The 20,802-nt window shown below is 39.3% G+C and overlaps 1 protein-coding gene across 1 annotated transcript; it reads right to left on the bottom strand.

Annotated features, from left to right (window-relative positions):
- Nucleotides 1-667: 667 nt before the first annotated feature.
- TXNRD3 (thioredoxin reductase 3) lies at nt 668-20,433 on the bottom strand. Its single transcript, XM_040569151.1, has 16 exons — nt 20,111-20,433; nt 13,528-13,588; nt 12,467-12,576; nt 11,776-11,889; nt 10,315-10,387; nt 9,398-9,517; nt 8,898-9,040; nt 7,344-7,459; nt 7,016-7,241; nt 6,698-6,790; nt 6,172-6,248; nt 5,055-5,211; nt 4,760-4,867; nt 3,884-3,979; nt 2,241-2,375; nt 668-1,949 (listed from the first exon to the last, which is right to left on the bottom strand). Exons 1-16 carry the CDS (start codon nt 20,234-20,236, stop codon nt 1,887-1,889), a joined length of 1,818 nt encoding a protein of 605 aa, XP_040425085.1. The 5' UTR covers nt 20,237-20,433; the 3' UTR covers nt 668-1,886.
- Between the last annotated feature and the right edge of the window lie 369 nt (nt 20,434-20,802).

The following is a 20,802-nucleotide window of genomic DNA, read 5'->3' as shown; positions in this document are numbered from 1 at the left end:
CTACTCACTTTTTAAAACAGCTCAGATGAACCTCTGGATCACCCACTTCAGCTTACAGACTTCTACACTATTGTATCTTCTTTACTTCAAACTACAATATCAGACCTATTAAGAAAGGCAAACTTTCAGGCATGAAAGACTTTGGCAATACTGCTCTTAAAGCTACTTCTGCAGAAGATAACAAGCAGGTGGCTCTAGCTAGTATTCCTGTGAGACTGGAACAACCAATTCCCCAAAGCTCTGAGGCACAGCCACAGCAGAAATACAGTAAGCATTCCTACTGCCAAATGAAAGTACTTTGGATTACCGCTAGGCACCCACAGCAAAATCCTAAAGCAAAATACCAGCAAGACTTGGTGCTAAAAGCCTAGCTAGAGTCTAGTGAGCACCCTTCAGCTATGTCACAGTCAAACACTAACGTATATAAGTAAGACTTTGTGGATTACAAAGAAATGGTATTAAATTGCCTTCTCAGTCTCAGAGAAACCTCCATGCTGAAGTAGAAGTGCGTTAGATTTCTGGAGCATGCCCCAAATTCAGTAAGACAACTTGCTTCTCCATTTGAGAGATTACAGCATGCAAAGGTCTATGGAGGCTTTAGTATTGCATGTGAAACAGTAAGATTTCTTAAGTATGTAATAATGTAAATCATGGTCAGACACAACAGTGCTGTATGTGTTGTTTATTGAACTTCAAATTCCATGGTACATCATAGATTAAATAGTTAAAAACTGTTTATTTACTATCATACAGTGTTCAAAAAGTCTTTCAAAACATATTTTTGGACAAAACTAAGAGCCAAATTCAAACATAACTCCCCCAGAGCAGCATGCCATTGGTGGAAGAAAGCTTCAGAGTACTGACTGTACACAACACATGACAACAAAAGCATGACAACACACCAAGTCATTGTTCTCTGCTGCAACACAGTCCAAAGAGACATTCTCTGCAATTACCGCCGTTGGTAGGCACCTACATTAGTGGGACAGATTGCTCTGAAATTCTTCCTTCCAGGCTTCAATACTCCATATAAGAGTACAAACTTACAGTTTCTGGATTCTGTGATGTTTTACATTAGAGCTGAAATCAAATATGAGACTATAAGCTCTAAATATAGTCATAAACCGCAAGACCAAATTGCGGAGGTCTTGCATTTATGCTCTTCAACCCTGACACACTGACACACAAAATTCCTACCATTCAATTTTTCATCTTAAAGACACTGTCACCTGAGGTCAAACAACTATGAATGTGAACAGCAGCAATGTCCTAGATTACTTTGAAGTTTTAGACTTGAAGTGAGATACAAGTACTTCAATCGCACTGCTCATCACTTGCATACAATTTGTGCCATCTTGCCGTAACTGGATATACAATTAAGTAAAGCAAAATGCATCAAAAGAGATAAATCAGTCAACTGTAAACTGTTGGCAAGAATGATTCAGTTACATATTTGTCTTCTACCTCAGGCATTTATACAAGATACTGGAGCCTTGAAGTGTCAGCTTTAATTTGTGCAACTTAAGAATTTCCTTCAGGAGGAGTTCAGTCACCTGACTGGACGAAGAGATCTCCCAACCTTGCGTGGCAGCCATCAGTCATAGCTCACCTCACAATAAGGTTCCGAGCCATAACATCATAAAAGCACATTAGTGCCGATTCCAAGCAAAGTCAGGATTCACTGTTAAGATTTCCCTGCTGTATTACTGTTTCCATTTGCAACGCTATTCACTGAGGAAGTCTCACAAAAGCACCAATCCCCACTGCACTACACACAGTGGTACTGATGCAAATGTTTATTTTGCCCCAAAGCAGTTGGATGTATTAGGGCTTTCACAAAACCAAGCGTGCACAACATGAAAACACGTAAGACAGCAGGTTTAACCTCAGCAGCCCCGTTGAGTGATGTCTTGTCCTGAAGATTTTGTAATATCCATCGTAGTGAACACCTGTAAGACACCAAAACAACAGCTTGCTTACTGTTGCTCTGTATCATCCATGTGGCTATCGTTCTCCTCTCGCGAAGTAACAATACTAGATTTCCATGAACTATTATGGTGGAAAACAAGTTGCAGTGCACAGTTAACATACATTTCCTATCACATGCCAATATCTGGTAGCCAGAAGTTAAGCAAGCATTAAATAAATCTCAGTATAGAATGCACTTCAGTACTATTTTCTTACATTTTTTTTAAAGCAGGTTTTAAAATCAAGCTCTTCCTTCCCCCTCACCCTCTTACCTCCGCACAAGTTGGATGGATACCAATTGTTTCATCTAGTAATTCTTTGGTGAGACCACATTTTATTGCAGCAGCAAAACCCTGGGTAACTTCACCAGCATTAGGTCCAAGAACATGAAATCCTATCACACGGTTCTTTAAGGGTGCAGAAAACAAGAATGAGTAAAGTAGGTAAGTTTAACAAAAGCTCTAGTACATAACTCCCACTACATTTAAAGTTATATGCCATGCAAGCAGGTCAATAGCACAGTCTTGAACAAAAACCAAGCCACTCCAAAGAAAGTAGTTCTATGGCTTATTTTAGTCCATTATATCAGAACAGAACAAGTGAATGAGTTTAAAAGTCATCATACATGAGTTTAAAAATCATCATACAGCACTAACACTCAAAGACGCTGTCTAAAACTAAAGACAAGCAGCTGACTAAATTACTACCTATTATTCTGTAGGTAAGCAATATGTTCAGATTGAATTTGTTTTTCTACATTGAAATTAGGTGAGATGGAGGAGCTGTGTATGTTGTCTGTCAAAAAATCTGATGCTGAACAGCTTTACTAGTTGTTCCCTTCCTCCCCCAGACAGTTTACAGAAAGAAAGAGTTAAAACACCCTAGGTTTGAATTTTGAACAAGCTGTCTGTGTAGACAAACCTACAGTGATGGCAGTAGCCTGTAAGAATGAGATAAAAATGGGTGTGGTCTGTTTTAATTTGCCTGATGAATTGATTTATCAAGAGGAATACAAACAATGGTTTAAAACATTTTCCCTAGACATCCCAATGCCTTCAGAGAAGCCCTAGCCCAGGTCTGAACATAATTTGCAAGACAGGATACAAATTCCTTATAACACAGAGAACTGAAGATGCTATTTACTTGACATTTCCCCCATCACTTAAGCATGCTAGAAAAAGCTTTGCATAGAAATCTGAAGAAAATCTTCCCCTCCACTGTCATCTTTTCACTTGGCGTTCTTGCAGTCAGTCTCCACCAACAGCAGAACTTTGTGCCTTTCTGCAGTCTTTGAGAAAGGCATTGGTAGGCTAATAAGGAAGAGTAAGTTTATTTCCTCTTAGTTCAACAGCCAAGCTATTTCATCATATCATCCCTTGTCTCCAAAGTAATTTTACTCTAAATTCTTACTTTGTACATCTGTTCTCCCAGTTTTTGGGACAGATAACAGACAGCATTGGCACTTGTTTTTGCAACAAAACTCACTGATCTCTAGAAATGAAAGTTTCTCGTCACTGAGGTTCCAGGATCAACAACATTTTCCAACTTCCTGTTAAACATACAAACCTCTGCACATTGCAAAAAGCCTAAAGCAAAAAAATACAATGGCCCAGAAGCCTAAGGCAAGACTGTAGATATGTAATAGTTCAACAGCCCTTGGAAAAAACCCTGGAGAACCTTGAATAGAGACTCAGGATTAGATTCATAAACCTATAAAGCTATCACTTGCTCAAACAACTGTTATACAAAATCAAACAATCAGCTCCTTCCAATTGATTGAACCTCTTAAACTAATACTTATGTTAACAGAACAGATACATCTGGCCTAAGGCAGGCCAGATATTAGTCTTCTGGCTCATCTAAATAAAAATATTCATGAATACACTCGACACATACATTCTGGCTTGCTACTTACATTGTTGTGTTTAGCGCAGATAATCTTCGCGTAACAAGTATTGTTATCTCGGCCTGGTACTGTCCATTCAAGTGGCCAGAATAAACTGTGATAAACCTGGGAGGATAACAAGAAAGAAGCATAACAGTTTGATGAATTAATTCAGTCAGACAATTCTAGTTTTTTTAATCTGTATTTACAAATAGGTGGTTTGACATTTAACTCATTGGACTGTTGTAGCATATTAACCAGTGCTTTCCTCTCAGCATCTGCCATCCCCATACCAGCAGTCCATATTCCAAAAGTTAGTAGAGGAACACTTAAAACGTGTGTCCCAATTAAAGCTGTAGCTGTTTTAATTAAGTGTTTAAAGACAGCATCTTATGACTATTTTCAGTGAGAGAAGGTCTTTAGTAGTACAAATTTAATTTCTAGTTACTATATATTTAATCCTATTCTGCAAAGCAATTAAAGCAGAAGCTAAATAATGCCAAGTATATTTGAAAGACAAAGGAGTTAAATACAAAGCATGCAAACAACTCTCTTGAAATTGTCTTCAGAGAAGTGCAGAAGCTGGAAGTTACCATAAAATAAACAAGTTATGGCTGATACTTCTACAGTCCTAAGTAAAGGTCAGGAAGAAATTAATTCCCAATTCAGGTACAGTGAACAAGTGGAAAACAGACAATCCCAAGAGTTTGGTATATTTCAGCCATAAGAATGTTTACTTTGCTACAACAGAAGAGCTACCCACAGTTTTGAAGCCTGATTTTGGCCTCCTGAATTCAAATGATTCTCAGAAGCACAGAAGTAGTTATGTAGAATTCTAACTTTATCAAGCCAAGTCCTATATTTCTGGCAATCCATTAAATTGTTAGTTAAGTTGAGTGCTCTCACCTCCAAGTTTTGCTTTCCATATTCTTCTATGGCTTTCTCTTCAGCTAGCCCACAGCTGCCATACTCTAAAGGAGTAAACACTGTTGTTGGTACATTGATATAGTCACACTGAAAAGAAACAAAGTTTATATTTAGACTGTGCAAGTTCTACATGGTACATCATAGGAAGAATCGTATTAACCCAGTCTTATGTTTGCAAAATACTTACAGTGCCCACAGTCATATGAACAACTTGTGTTACCGTAATTGAGGAAAAAAACAGAAGTAAATTAAAATTGTGTTCTTACAGCTTTACCTTTGTGGAACTACCACCATAGAGCCTGCGGGCTAGGAGTTTCCCTGCTTGAATTGCAACTGGAGTAAGTTCAAGCTTTCCCTCCAAGATATCCCCAATAGCATAAACATAAGGCACATTGGTTTGTTCTTCATCATTGACTGGTATTTTCCCATTCCTTTAAAACAAAAGGAAAACAAAACAGATCAGTATCATGACCTTCCTCAGTGCTCAGCAAAAGACGAACAGGATATGTTCTGCTACAAAGATGTTATTTTAGCCACTCAGCATATTTTATTAAGTATGCTTATGCCATTTTACTTCAGTTGCAAGCTCTTCAAGGCATCAGTTATATTTGCTTCTGACACAAGGCTGAAGTTAGCATTTAATTGGCCATTTTTGTCTCCAGCAACAACACAAGTCTGATGACAATGAAGTTAGTCAGGCATTTTTGGACTTTTGATTTTTTATTTGAATATTATACAGCTTACAATTTACATTTTCCCCTATGGGGAAAAAAGCTGCATCATCACTCACGTGTATAAATAAGTTGGTTTAATAAGTTGCTAGCTGCTGCAAGCTGATTCTAATTCTATTGCCTGATCTGCATAATCCTGCCTTTTTCTTTGCACCAGCTTTGCACTGACACTGGGGAGAAAAAAAATCTGTAGTGAGTAGTTTGCTCCTTTTTTAGATGCCCAGATTGACTTGCATGATTTCCAGGACTACAGCAGACTTACAAGCCTGTTAGGCAAAAAAAAGTTACAGGTGTACTGAGATTCCTGTCGAACCACAGTTCAAGCTCACTTATGTGGAACAGCCTTCAAGAAATGATGAAATGTACACTAAAACCAGAGAAACGCGTTAAAAGTTAAAGATTTTATACATATTCAGTAAATAAGCGTTGGCCACTGCTCAAGGAATACAAGTAGGTATTAGAATAATTCTTTTATTGAGTAAAGATTTAAGGAATTAAGTCCCTGAGCAATTGTACTCAAATCCAGGAGAGACATTAAAGGTTCACCTAATTGCCTTGTTTAAAAGTGTGGGTTAAAAAAAGCAGCAGTAGCATTAGACATTGTTAAGAAGTTTTAAAAAAAACAAAATCAGTGGCTTAAGGGAGTTGAGAAATACTCACTTCTCATTGATTTTGACACCAATCGTCTCTAAACCAATATTTCTGGTACACGCATCACGACCAATAGCTATCAAAACCTAAAAAATAAAATTACATCTAGTAATTTTACACAAGGAATTGTAATGCCGATTATGTTTTACTTTTCTCTTTCTGAAAAAGCTTTAAAGCATACATGATTGAAGTGACTTCTCAAAAAAAAACTTTGGAAAGAGGAGCTACCCACTGCTCAGTCTCCAAGCACAACTTATTTCAGAGATGCAACAAACAGCAAAATGTTAGTAGCAGAACAAAACAGAAGTAATACTGTTCACCAGAACCAAATTCCAAGCATGAGAAGTTTCACCTGTTCTGCTGACAGGGCACAACTGAAGATGAATATTTAATTTTCACTTTTTTTCCTGTTAGCAAGTTACATAAACAATTTTCCAAGCAAGACTTTAATTTTCTCCTGAACAGCTTTTAAGGTATTTTAATACATATCCATAGTACTGCAATATTCAGTTATTTTAAATACAGAAATGCTTACAGTGTTATATTCTCCCACAAAAGTTTCTGGTCCCTCAGTAAACTGTGCTGTCACTTTTAGTCTTCCAGGCATGCCATCCTCCAACTTTTCAACCTGTATAAACATTTGTAAGCTTAGAATGACCTCAAACAGCAAAACTCTTGCATTAGCACTTCAAACTTTGACCTACTGTTATTCAGCAGTAAAAAAAAAGTTAGTCTCATAAAACATTTATTCCTGTACAATCCCAAAACCTTCCCAGAAAGCACATGCATCCTACCTAGCTGTGCTGTTTACAGTAATTTAATGTGGAGAGAAGAAAGCTTAGGAAGCACTTACCTGAGTAGGTATACACTTTCTGATGAACGTTACGCCATGCGTTTCCATGTGGGCACCTATTTTTTCTGCCATTTCTTGGTCAAAGCCCCGAAGAAGTATGGAACGCACCATTACTGTGACATCTAGACCTAGACCAGCAAGAAATCCTGCACACTCCAGTGCCACATAGGAAGCACCCACAATTAGCGTTTTGCCAGGGCAATAAGGCAGGGAGAAGAGGTCATCGCTAGAAAACAAAAGTATAGGTTACAAGGCTCTTTGAAAGCAGGCTTGTCTTTGCAAACACCAGAGCAGACAAAATTCAGTCTATTATGCCTTTTCATCTCACCTTGTAATACAGTATTCTTTATCTCCAGGGATACCCAGGTATCTAGGCCTTTCTCCTGTTGCCAGGACAAAAGTCTCTGCTGTGTGATAGGTTACTTGTCCTTTTCTATTAGTTGCCTGTTACACAGACAGAGTTAGAAGTCTTTATCACAGGAACAGGAATTACAACAAATTAAAAACTACATAATCCTCACCTAATTTTTAAGCATATCCACAATGTTTAACTGCTAGCTTCAAATAAAGCCTAATATATTTAGAGAACCCACGTAGATCACTGAAGAATAACAGGTTTAAATTACAGACTGTTAGGCTATTCTTTATCCTTTTAGGTTAGAGTACCTAAAATAATTTACTATTTGAATCCTGCTATATGGACAGAATTCAATCTAAACGAGTAGTTACTAACTTGAAAGTAAAATCACAAAAAAACACAGCAAATTAAGGGTGCTCCTACCCCTTGCTTCCACGGAAAGGCCAACACTATGCTAATTACAGAATACCTTCAATTACTTCTTAAACTAATGTAGAAATTAAAAAAATAAATCAGATTTACATGCTTTAAGAGGGCCTAATACCCTATTTTAAATGAATTAAAACTAAAATTTAGCTATTTTCTTGATCTCTAGAGGCCCTGAGAATTTCATCTTGCCAATGCATCTATTCCAAAATCCAACCTTCATTCATGCACTTTAGTTATTTGCCAAAACAGATAAAGTTAAACTCCCTCCCACCCCACCCATCAAATCATCATGTGATTCAGGTTGGAAGGGATCTCAGGTCATTTAGTACAATCTAGATCTTAAAGTCTCCGTTCTAATTCATTTATAATACTAAGGACACTATTAAGCAGATGACCTGTATATGTGGACAGAAATAGTTGGTAGACGAGGTAAGTAAAGCATATCATCTCCTCACCATTAGTTCTCTTGGTTTGAAAGACATTTAATTCAGCTTTCATAAGCTCATACCAAAACAGAAAATTGCAGCCACTGAACCAAGCAGAAGAATTGCATTTTGAAGACAACTAAGTTAACCTTGCTACATTGCTATCACTCACAGCAGGATTACCAGCACATGCTTTGTCTTGCAAAACTGACAGTTTAATTCTTATGCTGATACAGCATAAGGTTCTATCAGCAGTGTTATGCAAGTGCTTAATCTAAATTTTATTTCTACGGTTTGTGCGCTTTAGTATGAAGAGTTTCCAAGTGGCATATTGTTACAGTTGAAGATTGTGTTGTATGTTAATTATGTTTGTGGCTCAGTTTGATGACCTTTGTCATGACATTAGCAACTAAGACCATCTCATGCAAGACTTAAGTTTACCGAAATCCACATTACTCTTACGTAAGAGTTACTAGGTTTGCAAATACTGTGACACATAATAAAGCACAATATTAATTTCAACCAACTTATTTCAGAAATGACTTCTTTTAACTTAGGCTGACTTAAGTTGGCAGTGTTAGCATGAAGCCTTTTCCTTGATGGATTTTAAAAGGCAGCTTTAGAATACAAGTTCTCTCCCAGGTGAATAAAATGTTTTAACAGCACATACCTTAATTTTGTGTGGTTCAACGAATTCTCCGTAAGAATTTAGGTATGTCACAGATTTCTCTCTTAAGGACAATCGATAACCCCAGTTTAAAGAACCAATGTAGTTTTGAATTGCTTCTACCATGATCTCCCAGTTGTGTTTAACTGAAACAAGCCATTAATTTCATATTTTAGAAAACAAAGCACAACGAACCCTTGAAGAAAAACTTGTCTTATTTATTGTACATCATGCTAAGCAGCCATCATTGTCATCAGTAATTAGGATACTTATTAAAGCCATGTGTTACTATGGTACACTTACCTGACTTGTTATTACCTGAAATAAGCCCATTCTAAAAGTTAATCCATTTATTTCAGATTCCATGTATGACTCAAGAAGGAGAAACGCTTCTGATTCACTTACGAAAACTACTGAACTCTGCCTCTATTTACTAAGTCTGAAGTACAAGAACCATCTCAACCATCTGTACGCTACCTTGTCTGTCCTCTGTTCTTACTAACCTTGTTCTTCATATTGCCAGCCATATTTCCTTGAATCTTGGAGTGCCTGCCCCAGAAGTGCTGCTTGATGCATTAGCTTCTTTGGAATACAACCTACATTTACACAGGTGCCACCAAGACCTAAGATGGAAAGAAACATGTTATTGTATTGCCCACATGAACAGAACATGCTTCTGCTATTATGAGCTTTACATAGCCACCCATAGATCAGTTGTTGATGCTTGCTGTAACATGAAATTTCTGCTGTTAGACATTTTAAAATACAATGAACTTTATTTGACTCATCAGGCCAAGTACCATGTGATGTCAAACAGAGGATAATTACTTACAGAGTGCTTCATATTTTAGTTGGATCAGCAAGTTAGCATGGCAAAAAGCCCAGAGTTCCTAAAATTTAGGATTGTCTATGCTATGGAATCTGAAATATGTATTTGATTGAAGTTTTAGCTATAAGAGCACATTCATAGCTTGACTCAAAGTTTGACCAGTGAAATACCTTACTCATTCTCAATTGCCAATAACATTAATTAGGTCAGACAGTAGCTGCCTAATTATGAAACGGTGAGGCATGGACAGCTATAGTCACATTTTTTTAGTGGTAGCCTGCATCAGTTGTCCTTGAAGTTGAACTAGATGAACTAAAGTGCATAATAAAACACAAGAAAATGAACACATGCACACATAGTATTCAGCTACAGTATTAAAGTGAACAGAATTAGAATGAATTCTCACTTTTTTCAAATGTAACAATATGCAAAACAGAAATAACTGTCCAGAAAAGCATCATCTTTGTTATGTGTTCCAGAATTACAGTAATTCTGCCCTAATTTCTAAGGATAGAAATCCATAACATCTAACAGAACAGTAAGCATGACTGGCACTCAAACACCATCAAATACAAGTTAACAGAAACTTACCCCAGGAGGTTCCAAGAGGTGTTGGAACAACATAATCCAATACCATTACTTTCTTTCCCAAGGTAGCAGCTTCCTGTAAAAAGAAGTCAGCATCGATGAACTTCTCAGCAAAGAAAAGCTTGCCTGCTCTTTTACAGTCATGATATACTCAGCAATAATAGCAGGCTCATTTGCTAGTCTCATTATTACATGCCTCTTCTACCTCCTCCACTAAGCAGAAATACATAACCTTGTCTGACCACACAGTTGACCCTTCTTGGAGCAGGAGCTTTGTCTGGACATCCATCTAATGTCCATTCCAATCTGAATAATCTTATACACAAGGAATGACCAGACACTTGACTGAATCTACTCACTGTTTCATATTTTAAGGGCTTGGATCAAATCTTTAGGTGTCTCAATCTGTTCAAGAACTCCTGCACAGTTGCTGAGATCCTGGATCAAACAAGGTTTAGAATTACCCAGTTATTTTGTATTCGATGAATACTCAAACTCTCCCACTCTAAACAGGTTGGCGATTATCACTAAGGTTACAATTCACATCTCAGAAGGAACTTTGAGGAAAGATCTGCAGCATTCTGAAAATAACTAATGAAGGAGACTGTCCAAATGGAGCAGTTGTGGGGTAGAGGGTGGTTCATATTTAACAGCTTATTTGTGTTATCTCAGAAAACAGAACAAAGCCTTTCAAAAGCCCTCTTTAGTCTGAGGACATTGAAGTCTATACCTCAATCACCCATGACTGACAGTTGTGATATATAGGCAGTTCTGGTGAAAGAAAAGAACTCACACCTTCTCCCACAAACTAAAATAAAGTATGAAGCTGTATCACCTTCTCTGCCATTTTTATATTGATCTAGTTATAGTTGCATGCTTAACTGTATTGTAGAGCAATCAGCAATGTTGCCAAGAGTAACCTCACCACAGCCAAACCATAAACTGATGGTTAGGATACCTAGCTGAGAGGTAGGAATTGTGGATTCAAATCCCTCATGTAGAGGAGAAAACTGAATCCGCATCTCAGGTCCTGAGGCATTCTGAACAACAGCTAATTGTGTAAGATGTACACAATCTCTATTATCATTTCTGCAAAAGCAGCTAGAAGGGAAAATAAAGAGTGAGCCAGTTTCTTGAGATAACAGTACGTTTCTAGATTACTGTTTGGATGTGTTCAAATGCCTGTACACTACACACGAAGAGGAGATACTTAAAAAGGTTTTGGTTCCACCCTCAGCCAGGAACCTAAAACCTATTATTAGATGACCTGACCAGGCATTGGCTTGAAACTACTCCATACAGACTGTGATCTTTTGAGTAAGCACACTACTAGACCACTACTGATTCATTAGCAAGTTGAACACTAATAATCATGAAAATATAGATTCTTTTAATTCTACTGTGATTAATATGAAGACTAATTTTTCAAGAAGGTTCATATAGAACCTGTTCTTCGTGTCATACCTTGGAACAAGCAAGTCCACCTGAGCCACCACCAACAATAATGAGGTCGTAATCATAGGTTTCTGCATCTTTGACATCCCCAAGAAGTTTCTGCAGTGTTCCATTCTGATAAGCCTGTAGAAACATGTTTGAATTGATTTTAAGTAAAGACTGAATTACATTGCCTTTTCTGATGTAGATCATCCAGTCTGACATTTCCCTTCAATATCTTAACAGAAGATATAGCTGTTCCTGAATTTCAGGATCTGTATGGCCAAAGACTCCAAGCAACCTGATCTAGTTGAGGTTGCATTGAAAGTGGGGAGTTCCTAAAGTAATTCTGTGATTCTGAAGATCATGGTCCTGGAAAAAATTCAAACGTGTTTCACATTTTATTTGCATAACAGCCTTTATGTCATAGAAATGGCACTAAGAATCAAAGAGCAAATTAAAAAAATCACTGATTGTCTATTTCCTCAGTCATACAGCTTAGATTGAGTGCTACACAAACTTTCTAAGAACAGTCTAGAAGTTCCAGAGCCTGTCTTACTGACAAATTCAAGAAAAAATGCTTGCATACTTGTAACAAATATAGCAGCTAATTCACTAACAAACTAGGCAGTAAAAACACAAGAAAAACGGCTTGACCTAACATCCCCCCCCACACTCATTACTCTCGTTTACTTCCAGTTGATTTTAAAAGAAAAGTTACCTTGTAAGTTGCGTCACAGCCACCTACATGCTTTCCATTCACAAATACGTTAGGCACTGTCCTCTGATTAGTTAGCTCTGCTAATACTTGCTGAATACTGGGTCCATCAGCTAAAAATAAATGCAACAGGTACATTGCACAACTATTTTAAAATATTTTTACTCCAAGACCATATCTATTTAGCATCAGTGATCATAGCAATTGCAAGGAAAAGGTATTCTTGATGAGAAGTAATTCCAGGAAAAATACTGAGAGCTGTATTATGTGCATCTTAGACTATAACTAGTTCATAGTATCTCAGCTTTAAAAGTAAAAAGTAAGTATGAAGAGATACTTTGGATTACTAATTATGTATATTTCCCCCCCAAACACAGTTTAAACACAAACACTTTAAAAAAAGCATTAGAAACTAAGTTTTGTCTCTGTATATAGAGAAAAAAAAATCAGCAGGTGATGACACACAATCAACAGTTTACCAGTGGTGTGGTGAAGAGCTTAATGAGAATTAGAATAGCCAGAAACTATTTGTTCTTAAAACTACACTCATTATGTATACATAATGTAAGGAACACAGTACTACATTTGTAGTGAAACTAAAGCAACTTGAGCTTTAGAAAAAAATCAAACTGGCAACAGTCAAGATACTGTAATTCACCATTCTTTCCCATGACTCAGCAATGTTCCCTATAAAGGTCACTCTTATAACATGTCAAACATTAACAGTTCATCTAAAGCCACAAAAGAAACCAAGAAGGTAGAAAACTACTACAGTTTTTTTCCTGAAGGACAAAACTCCTGATGGAGAAATCAGATCTCACATCCTCTGTGTAATCAGTTGACAATTTGCAGAGAGAGTCAAAGCCTTCAGTTATATTAAACACACATCCTCCATTAAAATCCACATTGAAGGCTAACCGGTCTTTTATCTCTGTACACATTAAAACTGATTTTATTTGCTTTATATTACTTCCAGTTAGTACAAGAGAGCTTAGAGCCATGCACAGTCACTGATTTTTAGCTCCATGAAGCAACATCTGGTAGGTTTCCTTTCTGCTACTTACCAGTCACATCCAGTTCTAAAGCATAGTACTCTACACCCATGGTGCTGAAGAGTTCTTTCACCTGCAACAGAAAGGGACACAGTGTTTTGGTACACAGGCAGACTGCCAAGGCAAAGCTTTCACAAGATCTGATGCACAGTTCAGGGTAAAACCTAATCGTTAGATCTAAGAACTTAAGTCTCAATTATATGAGCATGTAAGGACTTTTAAGTCTCATTTATAATTCTTTGAGAGCCTGTAGATATCTTTGATCGTTTGGCACTACTGCTACATTTTGCACGGTCCTTATTTAAAGCCAGGCTATTAAACAGCATTCAGATTAAGTATCCCACATCTGAGCAATCTTCTATTACAAGTTTTACTGACCTTAAGAGACAGTTTCTTTATACAACTGGCTTAGCTGCAGATCTCTCCATCCCCTGATAGATAACAAAAGCCATGACAGTAACTGCTATACAGAGTATCATCAAAGAAGAGAGAATGCAGCAGCCAGATTCCTTGATAGTACTAAGGAAAGGCAGAAGAGCAGGGAACAGGATAACTTGCAAAACAAAACACTGATGAGCACATGCAAAACAAAACAATAAAAACATTGCATTATAAAAAAGCCACAACAAGAATGACTCCCCAGGTGTACTCAGCACTGGGACAGCTCATGTCTACCTGCCCTGCCCACATTCAGTTTTGTTCACTGCACCTCAGAAAAAGATTTAGAACAAGTGGAGAACAATTATTCGGACTAAGAAGTCAATGAGCTGAGTTCAACTTAAAGAAAAGATGTGGAAAAAGAGCTGTTTCAGTAAATAATTGACTGACATAAGGAAGAAGAAAAGTGGTGGTGGATGCAATAACTAATGGGCTTGAACTGCATCAAGAGATTGAGATGAGACCTCAGGAAATGGTTTTCCTAATAGCAAGATGCTGAAACATATAGCCTACATAGAAGACAATCTTCATCAGTGAAGTGGCTTCAAAGTACATGTCAAAAGTATTTGACCTACTGCTTCTCCTACACTGAGTTTGGGAGAAGACTTGTTTTTTTGTTCCAGCTCTGATTTTTGGTTTGCTGTTTAACAACACCTGCCTCAGCCTTCTGGAATAAAGCAGGAGTAGTTCTAACTTGTTGGCCTTTGTTTTACTAAGTCATTCACATCTTACTTGTGAAATACTGACAGCACTAGTATCAGAATGTAAGAGTTACATTTTTAACCTTTTACATTGCTATTCTTCCCCACTAGACAGGAGAAGGGTCTAACAATGCTTGGTCATTAAGAGTCTGCTTGTCTCCTACACTGCCATGAAAAATCTCAGACAGACCATCACTAGGAACATGTTCCAGAAACATGTTTCATGTACCCAAGAGCCAGTATGGAAACAAACAAGCTAAAACCTCTATGTACAAGCCTAGCCCTAAAAAGAAAAGTCATCCTAAATGACAACTCAGTTGAGATTTTTTTTTCCTCCCCAACAACTTCTGGGTGTTCTTGTAATACTAGTTGAGAATGGACAGGGTGCTATTATTACCAGATTCAAATCAGGTGGCCTTTTTGAAATAATATTTTTACAGTAACATCCATTTGCAAATCAGCAGCATTGAAATTATGAACTGTTCTTCCAGGGGGGACATACCTCATGGCACAGGCAATATTACAGCTGGCAGTATTTATTCCTTCAAAATATACTTTGACAGACTTACCTCTGCAAACAGATATCATAAGGCATTGGGTAAGATACCTGCTTCTAATCGTAACCATCATGATGTAGGAACAGCGCTAAGAAGAAGCACTAAATTTGTGTGCCCCTTGCCAGCATCACGTCTGAACAATAAAACACACTAAGCTGTTGATAAAAGATTTTTTTCTGAATTACAACCAGCTTTCTGATGAACCCCTGATTTAATGATGACAATTCATATAAATTGAGTCATATCTAACAAGCTTACAAATGTTAAACACATGATAAAGAAGTGTTTTTAATGCTGCTGCGATCCATGCTACTATGCTACTATGATCCGTACTAGCTACAGATCTAGTAGCACTAGATCCGTGCTACTATGACAAAGGCCAGGTATTTCACTGCTTCCTGTCTTGTACTGGAGTTCCAGCTTTCTTCAAACAAAGCTTTTGCATTATGTATTAACAACATGACATGTTTCTTACCACATCATACAGCAATTGTAGCATACTACAATACGCCCTGCATGTATGACTGATGACATTAGTTTTACAGCTGCAAATTAAATGAAGTTGGAATGGCCCCTTGGAAGTCATTTGATTCAACTGCCTGCACAAACAGGGCCAAATGTGAAATTCAATCAATGTTGGCCAAAGCACTGTCCAACCCAGTTCTGAGTATCTACAGGGACGGAGATACCACAACCTCTCTGGGCTGTTCCAATGTTTGATCATCTTCATAGTGAAGAATTTCCATTTTATCTCATTGGAATATCCCTCATTTCAAAACATACACATTGTCCCTTACTTGGCTTTTCGCTCTACAGCTCTGAGAAGAGTGTGACTGTCTTCCCTATAATCTCCTACTCAGTGGTAGCTGAAGACAGCAACAAAATCCCTCTTCAGCCTTCTCTTCTCAAGGCAGAACAAGCCAACCTCTTCTTCACACATCCTTTGCTCCAGCCCTCTAACCATCTACATGACCCCAAAAGCTTTTGTGCTAAACTCATCATCACCCTAAGGCTTGCTTACTGGAGTGACTGTAGCTGTGGACTGAACCAAAGGGAAACAGCAGTGAACTGCTCCAGCTCTGCAACTGCTTTATAAAGCCCAAGCTGAATGCCACAGAAGATCTAAAAAGCAAAGCTCAAAAGGATTGCTGCTATGAAGTGGTACGCTAAGAATGTGAAGTCACCAAATTAGCTACTTGGCTGATATTTTAGTTTGCAGCAAGACAGCAGGGTGTAACATGCAAAATTTCATTAGCAGCTTTTTAAAAAAATGAAAAAATGCTCTACAGCTTGAACATTGACATATCAGCCAGAAGGGTGGAGGACAAGACAGAACACTTTTGGAACAAGAAAGGATTATAATCAACAAAAAGACAGACGTAAAACAATGCCTTTAGGTGACATTTATTCTCCACTGAAGATATGGCGTAAAGAAAAAAATTAGACAAATACCAGCACCCTAATTAGAAGTAGCTATTACACTTTAAATTTGTATGAACAGAACATGCATGTGTTAGCGGTGATGAAGCAGAGAGAAAAACGACAACTATATGAAGGGTTGAGATCTTCAATGCAGGCAAGATAGACTAGCAGATTTCAGATTGGAAATGAAAATGATTAGGAAAAATAGAAAGACAACACACTAATCGTGAGTAACCTAGAGAAAGTAAACAGGAAATGATTTCTGAGAACTACTAAGAATTCAACAAATGGCAAAAACTGAAGTTACTAAGAAAAGTTATGAAACGAAAAGTAAGCCTCCATGCAATACATAAACTAGAGAGCTTACTCGCCCCTGACATTTTTATAGCCACAATTAAAAGGAGATGAAAAGAGCTATTAGACCAACTAATGAAAGAACTGTCCACTGAAAACGTTTAACTCAATAAAATTAATACAAACTCAGGTCAACAAATTCCTGAGCCACGCTGCTGGAAACTTCAGTGGCACACTGGGAAGTTTTCTTCTTTATTCCTCAGTCCTAAAAAGGTCATTTCTCCAACAAGTGTCAGAGCCAGGATATCACATTGCATGGTCCCTCACCTCAATCCATCATTTACTTCCCTTCTGACCAATACACTTGCCTTCTTTCCCTACTGAGCCTTTCCAGTTTTCACAAAGAGAGAAACTAGGAAGATTTCTAGATATTACTAAACATTAGACAGATTTTCCAAAACTTAGCGTTAGGCAAATTTCTTCAGAAAACTCTTCTTCCTGGAGATGCTTTCTGTCATTAGTATAGCTAAGTAAATGTGAAGCTTCATACAGCAAAGTTAAGTAACATGGTATGTCGCATGTCTGCTGTTTCACCTATCAGCTAGCACACTTTAATACCTACAGATGAATTTACCTGACATTCCTGCAGATACAGACAATTATCAGTAATAGTATAACATGTAACAAGAATAACTGACAGCTTCTAAATTTTAGGAGCAACAGCTCTAGCAGTAATTTCAACACATCACAGCGTTCAGACTCTGCAATTTTTCATGCTAAAAATGTTTTCTTTAGACATTTCTAGCTTAAGTTAATCTTTTCAGGATGGCAAAAAAATAAAGAACAGTCAAATTTAGTTGTGACAAGGAAGTCAATCTAACACCACTCCTTTCCCACTACTGCTGGCTAAAGCAATTGAACAATAAATTGCAGTCGCAGAAGGAACTGCACAATTGCCTAGTCATGCTGCTAAACGGAACAAACAGAATCAACTACTTAATTTATTTAGAGAAATTACTTGCAGTACTCCTAAGATTGTGCTTTCCTTCAGATTTTTTTTTCCAGCACAGCTACAGCCATTTGAAACAAAGAATTCTACCCACACACCCAATGATGCCCTTTTAGAACACAAATACACGGAGCACCAGTGCTTGAGTACATCAGTTTTTCAATTAATCCTACCAAAAGCACATTGCTAACAACCATCTACGGTGAAAGAAGACACGCTGCACAGCATTGATACCCCTCTGTCTTTAAGAACTCAAAACTATGTGATTATAGGCTAAGTACCCAAGCTGTAACTTCTCTTTCAAATTATATCCACTTCATTAATTCTGCAGACTAAGTCAGCCAGTAAGAACTGCATTATCCATTGTTCTCTCATTCCTTTCATTATTTTCTAAGTCTTCATAGGGAGGGGGTATTAAAACCCATACTGTTGGAGATATTTCTTTGTTTTACCACTTAATGTCTTTCCTGAGGCCTCTCTCTCAAGCTTTCTTCTAATCGTCTCTCTGTAATATTTCTACTGGCTTTCTTCATTGTATTACCTTTCCCTCCTGTTCCCAAAAGGAAAGTAAACCAAGGAAGCCTGCCTACAAGAGAATTCAGTTCTTCTCTCCCTCACCTCCTACTCCCTCCCAATTTATCATCTGTTCCTCAAAGATTCATAGTAGGTCTTTTAACTCTCCCTCCTAGAAAGGGCTATGAGAGAGGGCCCCCATACTCCATACTTGTTCTTCTCTGTTCCATGACAATAAAGATGACATTCCTCAGGTCTGAATGTTTCCTTGAAGCAAGTAATCCTGCCTAGTGAAGAAACTCTGAACAAAGAAGAGAACGTTAACCTGGAATTTATTTACTGGACTACAATCAAGTCTGTTTTTTCCTTAAGCTCCTTGTGTTAGTCAAGTCCCACCACAATGCCAAAGAGAGATGAATGAACAGGTTGCAAGCTTTAAAAAGTGACTATGCCATGTTATGACCTCAAAAAACACTGGACTGAGTGCCATGCTTGTCAACACTTGGCCAATCACTATCACTACAAGCACACAGAACAATACAGACAGGAATAACTTTAACTGTTCCTCAAAGGACAGCACTGAAGCCATCAACAAACGATTCCCTTCAAGAGAAGACAGCATTGATTGGTTTGTCCTGTCCTCTTATACACAGGAGTTTCCTTTCTTAAAGCATCAATTAAGTTGCAAGTGAGACAGAATATATTCACTCAGGTGTCCTACAGCAGGGCCCCAACACCTCCTCCCTCACAAGAGGGACTCTAACTAAGCCTAGCTACGCACAGGAGTGCAGCTTCTGAGAACCTTCCTGAGTTGTCAGCTCCATTGAAGCTATCAGAACTCAATCCCATAGCACCACTTGTGTTTTTTCCACCATGGCCACATAAAACATGGTGTTATTAGGTTTAAATAACATTCCATAGCACGCTGTTTGTAAACATCCAGGAACCACACTGCCTAGGAACACCCAGATCAGTGAGGGCTATGACTACAGCCTGCTGGTATCACTGAATTCTAATGAAGATCCTGCATTTCTTTAATGACTCTTCCTCACCAGTTACAGCTAACCCGTGTGATTCACGCATAACAGGGCTAGGGAAGATCTCTGTTCCCTAGAATCACCACAACTCCTCAGTAGTAGCTTCTTTTGGCTAAAATTTGCTTCATGGCTAGAATTTTGAACTTCTGATTGAAGTTGCCTATACTCAACCTTCTCCCTTAGATTTCAAAACCAGAAAGTTTAACTTTCTGTTATCTGAGGGTGCGGGTTCAGCCAAGTTGAACACAAACGAGGCGCTCACACTTTTGGCAGGAAAGCAGCCCTGCCAGCGCCCTGACCTTGAAGCAGCTGGTCCCGCAGCGGAGGAAGGCACACGCTGTGTCGCACATCCCACGCACCCCGCTGCCCTTCGCTCACGTGGCAAAGGAAAAAAAAAACACATCCAGAACCCCAGCTCGGACCTCACCTCGCCTCAATCCCCACAAAACGTGCTCCCACCGGGCGTTAAGGTGGGCACAGCACTCCAACGCCACGGCGCAAGCCCGGAGGGAGCCCTGACACGAAGCAGCATCCCCACAGCGACCGCACTCAGCCCTCAGAAGCACGGGCCTGGGCCGCCGGGCCTGAAGAAGAGGCTGAGGGGCTCGGGGACCGCCGCCTCACCTGGTTGCAGTAGGGGCAGTAGCTCTTGCTGAATACCATCACGCGGTGGGAGGCGATGAGGGTCCGCACGCGTAGCTTTAAGCCGTCCCAGTCCGGGAGCTGGGTCTGGCCCGGCGGTGGCGGCATGGCCGGGCTGTGCTGAGCCGTACCGTACCGTACTGAGCCGTGCCGGGCTGTGCTGAGGCGCTGAGGCGCTGAAGCGAGGCGCGGGCAGGGCAGGGCAGGGCAGCGGCGCTGAAATGAAGACGCCCGCGCGCGCCCCTCCCAGCCAGCGGCCGCCCCACGCGCGTGCCCAACGCCCGCTCCGGCCCCCTCCCCTCACAGCCCTGCCCCTTCCGGAGCAGGGAAGGCGACGGGCCGGGCCGACCCACCCGCCTCCACGGGGGGGGTAAAAAGATAATGAGGGCGTCCAGCAACGCAAGCCGTCCTGATATAATCTAGAATTTTTTGTATCTAGAGAAAGAAGCGTTAGTGTTTATGTAGAGGTGGTGTAGAGAGAGATAAATGTGCATTTTGAAGCCTTGCCCCCCTGCCGAGAGCTGTGGAATGACCCAAGAGGATGGTGACGAGAGGGCGCATGCGCAGAGGGGCTGTGCCCGGTGAGGGGCGGAGCTGTGTCCGCTGAGACCCTCCCGCGGCGGGGAGGGGGGGCCGCCGGCATTTTGGGCCGCCTCAGGGCTGTCTCAGGGCGC

This window comes from Cygnus olor, chromosome 10, assembly GCF_009769625.2.
Source record: "Cygnus olor isolate bCygOlo1 chromosome 10, bCygOlo1.pri.v2, whole genome shotgun sequence".
Lineage (NCBI taxonomy): Eukaryota > Metazoa > Chordata > Aves > Anseriformes > Anatidae > Cygnus > Cygnus olor.
Note: the sequence above shows the minus strand (reverse complement) of the source record. Positions and strands in the feature narration are given on the sequence as shown.